General features: G+C 37.2%; 1 protein-coding gene across 2 annotated transcripts in view; it reads right to left on the bottom strand.

The window, feature by feature from the left end:
• LOC134883558 (metabotropic glutamate receptor 4-like) overlaps positions 1–12,292 on the bottom strand; it is a 167,242-nt gene that overhangs the window by 64,158 nt on the left and 90,792 nt on the right. For both annotated transcript variants that reach the window (XM_063911974.1, XM_063911975.1), the window contains exon 3: positions 2,088–2,304. In XM_063911974.1, coding sequence (XP_063768044.1) covers positions 2,088–2,304 — 217 coding nt within the window. The remainder of the gene's footprint in view (positions 1–2,087; positions 2,305–12,292) is intronic.

The following is a 12,292-nucleotide window of genomic DNA, read 5'->3' as shown; positions in this document are numbered from 1 at the left end:
TAAAGCCTGTGAATGAAAGTAAAATGTCTTGATTTTATTGGGTCTATGTATCTTTGTGGTTAAATCCTTGACTACAGTATATCTGAAGCATAATATGCATAATAGGGATATATTTGGGCCAAAATAATTAAAACAGACGAATGGGATAAACTCAATTTCTATTTTGAGAAAGACGCATGAATTTGGAATGTGTTTGGTATAACCTCATTATTAATGTTGGTTCTCTTTTCTCCAGAGATGTGAGTTTAGAGATGTTATAGATTGTCTTTGAACATGATCTCTGAGTAATGCATGACCCCACGTGAGACACACCCTAGGATCAAGTAAAGCATTCGAAAACATTGGATGGATCTCAATTTGCAGAGACAAGCATTTCTTGATTTTACCAGCCCTTATAAAATCCTTAACATGTTTGAGCAAGTATCAATTATTCTCCATCGCTCAGCAGTCCTTGACTTGTGCCCAGGCAATTTAGTGACAGATATAATTGATGAGCAACCACAGCCAAGCCCGTCCAGGCTCAGTGCAAGCCGGAGACATGACCGGGGCACCTTAAAGCCTCATACTTTTAATTACCCTCGTACTTTGCCAACCGAAACACTAAAAACCCCTTGGGAAATCCTTCAGTTGAATCATTTGTTTGATTGGGGTAAACGCAGAAAGAAAAAATCCAAAAGCCTTGTACAGAAAGCCAAAAGAAAAATTATGTTTTGTGTAATATGTATGGATTTTCTTTGGCTATTCCTACAGTTAAATAAAGATGGCTGACCTGTAAACTAACCTGAAAGTTGATTGAGGTCAGATCTATGGGTAAGACTTCATTTACCGCAAGTGGAAGAACAAAACACTCAGCACTTCTATCATTACAACCACTTAGTCACTTTAAGATGCAGTTAATGTTTTGTGTATTGTGTGTCAACTGTATGTTGTAATATATTGTAAAATATTCTTAAATCTGAATCTAAGCTGGGCTCTATAAAAACATTTCAATATGCAAATAAATGGTTATCGTCATTAATCCTAATTTATGGTGCAAATGTGTTTTGCGTGCTTGACATTGTGTGATGAGCAATATTTGAACACTAGGTAACTCTCGCTTCATCACTATACTTGCATACTGTGATTTATCATGTTGTTAAGGCTAATTGCTGCAAACAGCTGCCTACTTACACATCCAGCTGACACAGAGCAACACGACAATAGAAACTGAATTCATCAGCTGTCATCTGACTTCAGTCTGACAGAACAAAGCTCCCCATTAGGACCAGCTAAACCATCACATAATGTCCATAATCCTTGGACTCAAACCGTTATGCGTATATGGTACAATGAGTGTCATTCATTTATTTTTAATCATGATTTTGTTACCTATATTTGTGGTTAAAAGTCTTATGTTCTGTGCCTGTGACTAAATGTTATTGCTGCTTGCCTTGACCAGGAAAATGTAGACAATGATTCATTGTATTGACAATGCCACTTTGCTGGTTAAAAAAAGATAAATTAATACATTGCATTATTATTATTATTATTATTATTATTATTATTATTATTATTATTATTATTATTATTATTATTATTATTATTATTATTATTATTATTATTAATAATAATAATAACAATAATAATGATGATAATAACAACAACAACAACAACAATAACAATAATAATAATAATAATAATAATAATAATAATAATAATAATAATAATAATAATAATAATAATAATGCCAGTACTGTGGTTGAGCAGATTTAGTCTGGACACTGACGGGAGACTGCTGTTTCTTTCATTGCATAGCCAAAGAAAAAGGCTCAAACAGGAGAAAAGGTGTGCATGGCTAGATTTAACATCCTATGAAAATGTGTAGTTGTAATCAAATGTAGGCCTCTGTATTTCCCTTCAGAGAGCACATATTGGAGATTATAATCAACCTCCAGCTATGTACATGTCTTATGATAAATGCAACTTTTGACCTCGTTGATTGATTTTCGCTTGCTTGTCTCGGAGCTTCACCAAATTTCTAAAATGCCACCAGGGGTAATATCTTCCGGTGCTGTGCAGAAATGATATAGGACGCAGTGTGTACTCACCGTCCTCCCGAGACTTCTGAATGAAAGCATCGACGCCGCTCTCTCCATAGTTCCCCTCTGAGGCCACAGTGGAGACGTAGTTCCAGCGCATGGCCTTGACAATGTCCACCATGGCCTGGGCCTGGTAGGTGTCTGGAGGCACGACACGGGAGAAGAAATCGTAGCGGGTGTTGTCACTGAGCTCTGGAGCTGTGGATGCGTAGCTCACCTGGGGTATCTGCACAGGCAAGCAAATTGATAATATGTTAAGCAGCTTCTAGATACAGTGGTATGCAAAAGTTTGGGCACCCCTCTGAGATTTCATGACAATTTGCTTTTCCTTTATAATAGAAGATCACAGCAACAACATTTGTTTTCCTACAAAGATGTAGACGTTTTAGTGTTTTCCAGACCAAAATTCTTAGGGTAGCATTACATAGTTTTATTATAATAAAATAAAATGCAAAAAATGGGATGTGCAAAAGTTTGGGCACCCTTATAAATAGCATTCATTTCAACACCTGTACGGATTTATAGCTGACAGGTTGCTGCACAAAATTGCTTTGATTAGCTCATTAGACCTTCAATTACAAAGACAGGTGGAACCAATCATGAAAAAGGCTATTTAACATAGGTAATAGCTGGCTGTGCCTGGCCTAGGTTCTTTCTTAGGGAGTGGCAAGATGGGGACCTCAAAACAACTCTCCACTGACCTGAAAGCTAAGATAATCCAACATTATAAATTAGGAGAAGGGTACAAAAAATTATCTGACAGGTTTAAACTGTCTGTCTCCACAGTCAGAAACGTAGTTGTGAAATGGAAGGCCACAGGAACAGTCCGTGTGAAGGAAAGATGTGGTAGGCCGACAAAAATAGGGGAAAGGCACAGGCGAAGGATGGTGAAAATGGTCACAGAGAAGCCACAGACCACCTCCAGAGAACTACAACAACATCTGGCTGCTGATGGTGTAGTTGTTCACCGTTCCACAATCCAGCGTACTTTGCACCAGGAAGAGCTCATTGGAAGGGTGATGTGCAAAAAGCCTTTCCTGAGTGTTAATCACAAGAAGAGTCGCATGAGGTATGCAAAAGCACATCTGGACAAGCCAGAAGCATTTTGGAACAAAATACTGTGGTCAGATGAGACCAAGATTGAGTTATTTGGTCATAACATGAACAGGTATGCATGGCGAAAAAAACACACTGCATTCAATGAAAAGAACTTGTTGCCCACTGTAAAATTTGGTGGAGGATCTATCATGTTATGGGGCTGTGTGGCTAGCACAGGTACTGGAAAACTTGTTAAAGTTGAGGGCCACATGAATTCCTTACAGTACCAGGAGATTCTTGACAAGAATGTTCTAGAGTCAGTCACAAAGTTGAAGCTACGCCGGGGTTGGATTTTTCAGCAGGACAATGATCCTAAGCACCGATCAAAATCCACCAAGGAATTCATGCAGAAGCACAGGTACAATGTTCTGGAATGGCCATCCCAGTCCCCAGACCTTAACATCATTGAAAATGTATGGATTTATTTGAAGAAGGCTGTCCATGCACGGAGGCCAAGAAACCTGACTGAACTGGAGACGTTTTGTGTGGAAGAATGGGCCAAAATACCACCTGCCAGGCTTAAGGGACTTGTCTGTGGCTACATGAGGCGTCTACAGGCCGTTATTGCAGCAAAAGGAGGCAATACTAAATATTAATGGAATTATTTCTTAGGGGTGCCCAAATTTATGCACATGCCTATTTTTGTTTGAATGCACATAAACATGTTTCTGTTTGACCAATAAAAGTTATTTCACTACTGAGATGTTTCTGTTACCATAAGGTATAACATATGTTAAAATGAAGTTGCTGCTTCAAAAGCTCAGCAAGTGACAAACTGATGCAGTGGTTTTCCTAAGGGGTGCCCAAACTTTTGCATACCACTGTATATGAGTTATATAAGGGCAATGAAGGCATATATAGGTGTTGCAAATTCAAGAAGAAAACTGCTTTAGAAAAGAAATAAAGGTGAGATAGAAATAAAAGGAAATATTTAGTTTGATTTAAAATATGCCAAAAACACAAATTAATTAACAGATTAAACAGGAAAACGAATGACAATGTTTAAATTAATAGTCCCACATTTCGGGTAACTAAAAGGCAATGGCAAAAAGAAAATTCTCATAATTTAATAAAAACATAAACTGGATACTGCTTGAGTTTCGACCGTGGGGCACAGTAAACACCTGTCCAGATCCTCGGCAGCTCTGCACAATTTATAATCAGAGCACAATTCCACAATTAGAAAAACATGTCCATTTTTTAAAAAGAACAGGAAGACAGCCCACGTATAAACGGGAGTCATGTGACCTTCCACAACTATTTGATTGACTTTGTAAACAGACTGGTAAAGACAGTGTTGCAGTGGTAAAGATAAACCCTCACACTATTCTTTCTAAATCCTGCTGACACATAAGTCATTACGTTTTTTTTTGTGTTTTTTTTTAGGTTCTCTTGCATATTTAGATTTGGTGTAAATAATTGTGTTTATTCATTTTTAATGCTAAATAGTTTTTTAAAATATCTTTTTATTATCGTTATATTTTGAACCTACTCTTACAACTGATTTTCTTATGCTGTATGTTTGCACCACCAGACATCAAAGCAACTTCCTTGTTATAGTAAACATAACTGGCAATAAACTTGTTCTGTTTCAACATTATTCATATGTTAGCTGTTGGTAGACCAATATATATATCATTTGGTTAGTCTTCTTCCTTATTATTTGACACATTAAAAAAAGAACTTCAGACTGAGGTCTGACAGAATAGAACAATATCATTTTGAGACTGAAAACACAGAGCCTCAGTTGATCATGATACTGCAGGAGGCCAGGCGCTTTACAGTCTGAGACGATGAGCATGTCAGACCCATGAGTAGGGGTCACTTGTGAAACGCAAACATGTCACTTAACACAGCCTGTTTCGAACACCTTAAAATGTGGTCGCAAAGCTGCAGCATCTTACTTAGATGAAAACAAAAGAGCCAGCAGCAGCTTTTAGAACAGTTAAGCTTTATATGCAACAACTTGCATCATGGCAGGCTTCTGTTGCTCCCTCTGCTCCTAAGATCTCACTGTGCTGAAGAATGACAAACATTACATAACAGACATAAATACAACGGATAAATAGGTTGGATAAAGCAATCAGCATTTAGTGACCGTAGTTTTACAATTTTTTTAATGGTTATGTTTCACCACAGGGCTTTTTTTCATTGTCACAGTTTTTCTTACAGCTAAACTTTGTTTGCATGGATTGAATTGTTCATCCCTATGACGCTCAGTGATTCATCAAACAAATGGCCAAGGCGTTTCCTGGTAATGATACAATGTGCATTTTCGATGAGGATCGTCCTGTTTTTGTGTCTCTAAACAAAATGAGGAGAAGGTGCACACAGAGAAATATGATTCTCATGAAAAACTGCTCTGTTTTCCCTCTGGATGTGTCTTTGCCACATATGGCATTTCATTATCACAGACAGCAGACCTGTAGGCTGGGACACACACCAAGATGAACACTACTGCCATCCCACACAGTTATTTGTTCAAAAACATGAAAACAATAACTTGACTGAAGTCTTATTTTGACTTTCCCTTGGCCTCGTATTGCCTTTGATACATTACACGTAAAAACAGAAAGTACAGACCAGCAAGAAGGAGGAAGGAATGTGAAAAGGTAATTAGTTAAAAGGGATCTTTAAAAGGATCTGTGGGATACTAATGAGTATGCCTTTATATTATATGGTGTGCCAAAGACCAGCATGAGATACTGTTTGAAAACTTTGAATTGAAGAGTTATATTTAAAAGAGAACAGGAAGATTGTTTCAGAGTGAAGGCTATTCCGTTGGTCTCTTGGAAATATTGTCAAGGTTGAGCCGAAATGAATAGGTAAGGCTGTTCTGGATCCAAATCTGAATGACTGCAGGATTATTATTTGTAAGGCGGGCCATGCCCACTACTACTATCTGAGTACAAGAACTTTAACTGTTTCATGTTGTGCATTTAATTTAATTCTCACTATGCTTATGTTTTATACTAATTAATATTAATTATATATTTTTTCCCCTGGGTTATTTTATGTTCCTGCATGTCCACAATTAACGTTGGATTGTATCTGTCACACTGTCTCAAATTAATAAATACAGAATAAAAATCTAAGCAGTAGGTCACACTCGAAGAATTACAAGTCATACTCTCAGCACTGAAAACCCATGGAGTACTTTCAAATTGAAAGGCAGCTGTTGGTGCAAACTGTTCTCCCACAATTCAATTCGCAAAGGAAATCTATGAGCTGCTAAAAGCTAAAAAAGCTGTTTGTAGGTTATAATTAGAGGTGTAATGGTGTAAAATTGTAGGTGGTGGTAAAACAGCCCAATGTTGCCCAAAGACATCATGAGAACAAAACAATGTTTTGACATGGTTGTACACTAAGTACCTAAACAGCTAAATATGAAAATGAATATGATGCACATAGCATATTAATAGTATGATTTCTGGTTACAGCTTTTTTCTTTTCTTTGTTTGTGCGTGCTTGTTGAAACATTTTCATGACAGAATCTAAACTGAATTAATCCAAACATTTTACAATATTAACCTCACACCATGTAGAATCTGGGATAAAATATGCTGATTTTCCCTTGATACGAAAAAAGAAATTGAGCCATGTTGTTCCTTTTTGTTTGGAACATGGGGTTTGTTTGTGGTATTTTCAGTCTCCTGCACCGCAGAATTATCCACTGCGTGTCCAAGTTTCCCCAGCTAGGTTTGAAACGTATTTATGAAGACAGGTTAGAGGCCGGAGTCCCTGAGGTAACTCACTTCAGTACCAAGACCTGAGATAATTCCCTGAGGGAGCCTGAACAGGGGGAAAACATGAAATAATGATAGCGAAACATAATAATGGAACTGAGTGTATTCATAAAGTGAATTTTTTAAGAGCTTGTCTTACAAAGCCCAAAATCCTCCTGATTGAGGTTATTCACGGATATAAAAGAATAAAACTAAAAGGCTTCTTTTTCTCTACGGCTAGTTCTCCAGTGAGGTGAAATCTCTAAAATGAAGTGTAGGCGTCCCTTTAAATATTAAAAATGCTTTGTTCTGTAAAATGAAAAAGTGTCAGTGTCCATGGAAATGAACTTATTGTGTTGTTATGTTATTGTAGTTAAAACAGGACTTGTTTCATTGCTAGGTGTGTTGCCCTTATCTTCATTCAGCTGCCCTTTCATTATTCCCACCCACATAAGGGATCCGATGGACCTGCACTGCACCAAATTATATTGACTAATAACAGGTACAGTCAAGGTGGTCTGCAGAATATAAGATAACCGAGTATGCAGAACATGAAGCGAGGATTAAGGTTCAGAGCATCTTCTTATCTACCCCACATCTGAAATGAACAAACATTATTTGAAGTAGGGATGTAAGAAAATACAATTGAAGTTATAGTAATGCAATATGTGTTGAATCTTAAATAGGACATATTCTGCTCATGTTCAGGTTCATAATTGTATTGTGTGCTTCTACTGTGACAAATTTTCACGTTTTAATATTCAAAAAGGGTCTTTATTTTTCTCATCCTGCCTGTGTTGCAGCACCTCTTTTCACCCCAACGAGAGCCAAGTCTGCTCTCATTGGTTAGCTAGCCGGCTCTGTTGTTATTGGTCAACCGCTTAGAGATTTGTCGGAAATGTCCAGCCCCTTAGCCTATCATGTACAATGAGTTTGAGCGTTATATGCAAGTAGGGGTATTACATAGTGACGTCACTGTATTATTCAACATATCCTAACACCAGATTCTTGCCCTACATTTCTAACGAGAAAATGGGGTGATAGTGAATTAATGTGTTACCCTGACTGGGACTTAAATAGCTACAGTGTGACACTCAACACATTTTCTGCTCAGGAGTCAAATGCAATGTTCCACTGTTGTGACGTGTTACCAGGTACACGTTTGGGCCAGATATAGAAGAACTCTGTAACACTACGTCAGTGACTGTAAAGCTGACAAGTTGCAATTTGCCAAGAGACACCAGAAGATTGCATGATCTAACTTGTCAATGTCAGAGTTTATGTAAGCAGTGTGAAAACACTTGACTAATTTTAGAATAAAAAGAATGCTATGCAGTTGATGAACATTTAATTGGGAAAACACAACTTTCCAACTCCCTGCTAGAGTTTTGAGTGTTATTATTGTCGATGCTGCTGTCAAAATCAAAATCAGATTGCTTTATTTTCCCCAACAATGAGTAGAAAAAACACTTATCCCGAAATTAGGTAAAAAGCAAGAAGTATTTTAAATAGTAGTGTTATTAATCCCCAATGCCGTCAGTCATTTCTCCCAAACTTCCACCAATATGTAAATGAGCCTATGATGTCATCTAGCCAAGTTTAGTGACTTTTGAGCTATATTTAGTTGCTTTTATTGGAAAGTTGTTGGCAGCACTGCACAGAACACAATCCATTTGGTACTCTATGGTTGCTTTGGTAGTTCAACCCGCCAGTTCCCCTGCTGCAGATAGTAACACACACAAGATAAATGAATACAATTTCTAAAAAAAATAGGAAAAGCCCTGGATTTGATTGCTGAATTTTGACACCTTTTCATTGTGGGATAAAGGGAGCTTTTATTTTCTAGGAGATTGTACCCAGTGACTGACAAAATTACCTTCAAAGCAAGACTTGGAGACCTAACCATAATAAGGGATCCAATCTAAACACACATTAATGTATAGCCATTAAGCTCTGCAATCAACATTTAGTTCATGAGGATAATTTGAAGCAAAAAACTTGTCTATTTCCAATTTAACATTAATGCATTTTAGTGTTAATCATGTCCTATTAACACATATAATGTCCACTTAACTGTAAAAAAAAAAAGGAGCTGTTACTGCAGCACCTGTCTCACATTACATTTGAGTCTCAAGACTATTGAATTCACTGCACAAACACAACCCTTATAGCAATACAAATATGCACTCTATGAGTGGATAGGCATGGATATTAAGGGGATTGTTGTGATCAGTCACACTCTAAACCATATCTGTGATTTGACATATCACTCTCACTCACTAATTAGAAATGTGCCCTTTTGAGATCAAAACATTTCGTATTAACATTTTCAAATATCCTAGAATCACGTAAGGTCCCAAGGCCTCACTGAAAATTATAATTTGGCATACAAATATTGTGTTGCTTCCCTCTATGTTTTACAACATCATTTAGGACTTTTTAGTGACTGTCTGGCGCCACATTTATCTCAACTGTTGTTTCCTTTGTTGAGTGTCCTGTTGAGATGAGGAGCAACTTAATGATGATAATGTTGGGACCCGAGGTGTAGGTGCTGTATTTTTCAGTGCAAATTATGCTAGCATGCAAAATAGCTGACTACATTTGCATCTGTAATTCAGACACCTGATAGATCTTTGCAACCTGCAGTGCGGTCCAAATGCAGAGCATCTGCTTCAATCAGGTTGTATATGGAAAACATGGATGGGTAAACACAGTTTATCATCACTACTTGGAAATCTCATTTCAGCTCAGAGGAATGCCGTTTACAACAGAGCAGGAGCTAAGTCAAGCAGTGTTTCCTCATGACCCAGCCAAATGATAACAGGGATATAATACTTACAACAAAAACAATAACTGAATTCCAATTGTGTTAGTTTTAAGGGAGCATTTTTATCATTACATATCAAATTCAAACAGAGCATATCATGTCAACAACTCACAAACATGTTGAAAAGAAGAAAAAAAACATTTACATTATGGTAAAAGCTAAAAGCATAATAGATAAAAGGCACATGTAGGCGATGCTGACAATGGTTTCACACTATTCCATTGATTTATTGGTTGAGAAACGTGTACAAATACCAAGCAGAGCGGCTATTTGCAATGCTAAAGCATTCAACAGTTGTTTTAAGCTTCAAGGTAAAAACACTGCATTCTGGTGAATAACAATGAATAAGTAAGATTTGTTTGTTTAAAATAAATGACAAATATTGCAAGCAAAGTGCCCAAGTTCCAAAGCAATAGCCCAGTAAACTCTATGTCTCACATTTTATCGAGAAAATGATCTGTAAATGAATCCTTAATGAAATTAATTGTCGGTTAAAGCCCCAGTTCAATTGACACATCCTTCCACATATAGAGACTGGTTTAGAGTACAGTGCCAGTAACATTGAAAGCACTGCTGGAATTGGTTCTTCTGGGACTAGCGTCTTGAGGACAGGAAAATATCTCTGCGCAATGGCAGAGATATCTTTTTCTTCTCTTGCTGCCGTCACTATCTCATAACAACTCAGTTCATCACTGTGCTGTGGGTTTCTCCACATGCGAATAAAGTGGTGTTTTGACTGTGTACCAAAAAGCAGGCAAAAAGAAAACTTCTTTCTATTTAATGAGATTGTTGACAATCTATTTATGAAGGTCTCCTGCAAAAAGTATCTCTGTTTATCACTTCTATTCTCAGGATCTCAGGACTGTTTAACGCTGCTGTGCACCTTATAAATGGAATGAATTACAGAGGATTTGAAGACTTGGATGTCTCATCCTTAAAGCTGATTTTTTACCTTTGAGTCTGTTTAGTTTGCTGGTGTAATCTCTTATGCTGTGTCAGCTTTTGTTTTGTCTGGCCATCTCTGTTTTTGTTTGTTCAATGCTGTTCTCGAAATGAGCATCTTGATTTAAATGAGACTACCTGATTAAATAAGGCTAAATTAATTAAGAAATGTTTTATTTTCTCTTTGTAATGGCTAAGATGTAAGATTAGATTTTAATTAAGTTTGCCAGATGTAATCACATTACTAAACATGTTTTGATTCTGTTTTTTACAAAGAGAAAATGCCCTTAAATTACCATAAGGCATACTCAGTTGCTCATCAGATTCCATATCATTTTCACACAGTAACATGACACCATTGAAACATGGGGACGTGTGAACATGTAGTGCAAACTAGTGGTGCAGTAATGACATATCTTTTTAGGCCAACCGAAAAGTAAGCATCGCAAGGGCTCCCTCGAAAAAAAGTCAATCATCTGTTGCAAATAAGCGTTTATGGTGCACGTTTTGTTCAGCAGGATAATTTCCACATATTAACACCACTTTAGGATTTTCCAAGCACAAATGCAAACACCAGAAGTAACAAGCTAACTGCAGGCTATACAAAAACATTATCATGGTCACATGACTTGACATCACCATTCCTTAGCTTAAGGCGGACTTGTATTCACCGTGATGAAGTTGATTAGAGTCATTTGTTACAAGTCTTTTCCGATGTTTTCAATGTCAAAAAAGAAAATGTTAAAATCTCCTAATCTTGTGTTTAACATTTAACACTTAACATTGTACATTTATATTATATTTTCATTTAATATTCCATTTCATTGCACTATTGTATCTGTATATTTCTTATGTTTATTATATTTAATTTTGCTGCTGTAACTAAACAATGTCCCAGTTTGGGATGAATAAAGTATTTCTGATTCTGATTCTGTTGACCACAAACCTTACATCAGGTACAGTGGGGCAAAAAAGTATTTAGTCAGCCACCAATTGTGCAAGTTCTCCCATTTAAAAAGATGAGAGAGGCCTGTAATTTTTATCATAGGTATACTTCAAATATGAGAGACAGAATGAGAAAAAAAAATCCAGGAAATCACATTGTCTGATTTTTAAAGAATTTATTTTCAAATTATTGTGGAAAATAAGTATTTGGTCAATAACAAAAGTTCATCTCAATACTTTGTTATATACCCTTTGTTGGCAATGACAGAGGTCAAACGTTTTCTGTAAGTCTTCACAAGGTTTTCACACACTGTTGCTGGTATTTTGGCCCATTCCTCCATGCAGATCTCCTCTAAAGCAGTGATGTTTTGGGGCTGTCGCTGGGCAACACAGACTTTCAACTCCCTCCAAAGATTTTCTATGGGGTTGAGATCTGGAGACTGGCTAGGCCACTCCAGGACCTTGAAATGCTTCTTACGAAGCCACTCCTTCGTTGCCCTGGCGGTGTGTTTGGGATCATTGTCATGCTGAAAGACCCAGCCACGCTTCATCTTCAGTGCCCTTGCTGATGGAAGGAGGTTTTCACTCAAAATCTCACGATACATGGCCCCATTAATTCTTTCCTTTACACGGATCAGTCGTCCTGGTCCCTTTGCAGAAAAACATCCCCAAAGCAT

Source organism: Eleginops maclovinus, chromosome 20 (assembly GCF_036324505.1).
Source record: "Eleginops maclovinus isolate JMC-PN-2008 ecotype Puerto Natales chromosome 20, JC_Emac_rtc_rv5, whole genome shotgun sequence".
NCBI classification, from domain to species: Eukaryota; Metazoa; Chordata; class Actinopteri; order Perciformes; family Eleginopidae; genus Eleginops; species Eleginops maclovinus.
The sequence above is the reverse complement of the archived record's forward strand: the minus strand, read 5'-3'. Positions and strand labels throughout refer to the sequence as shown.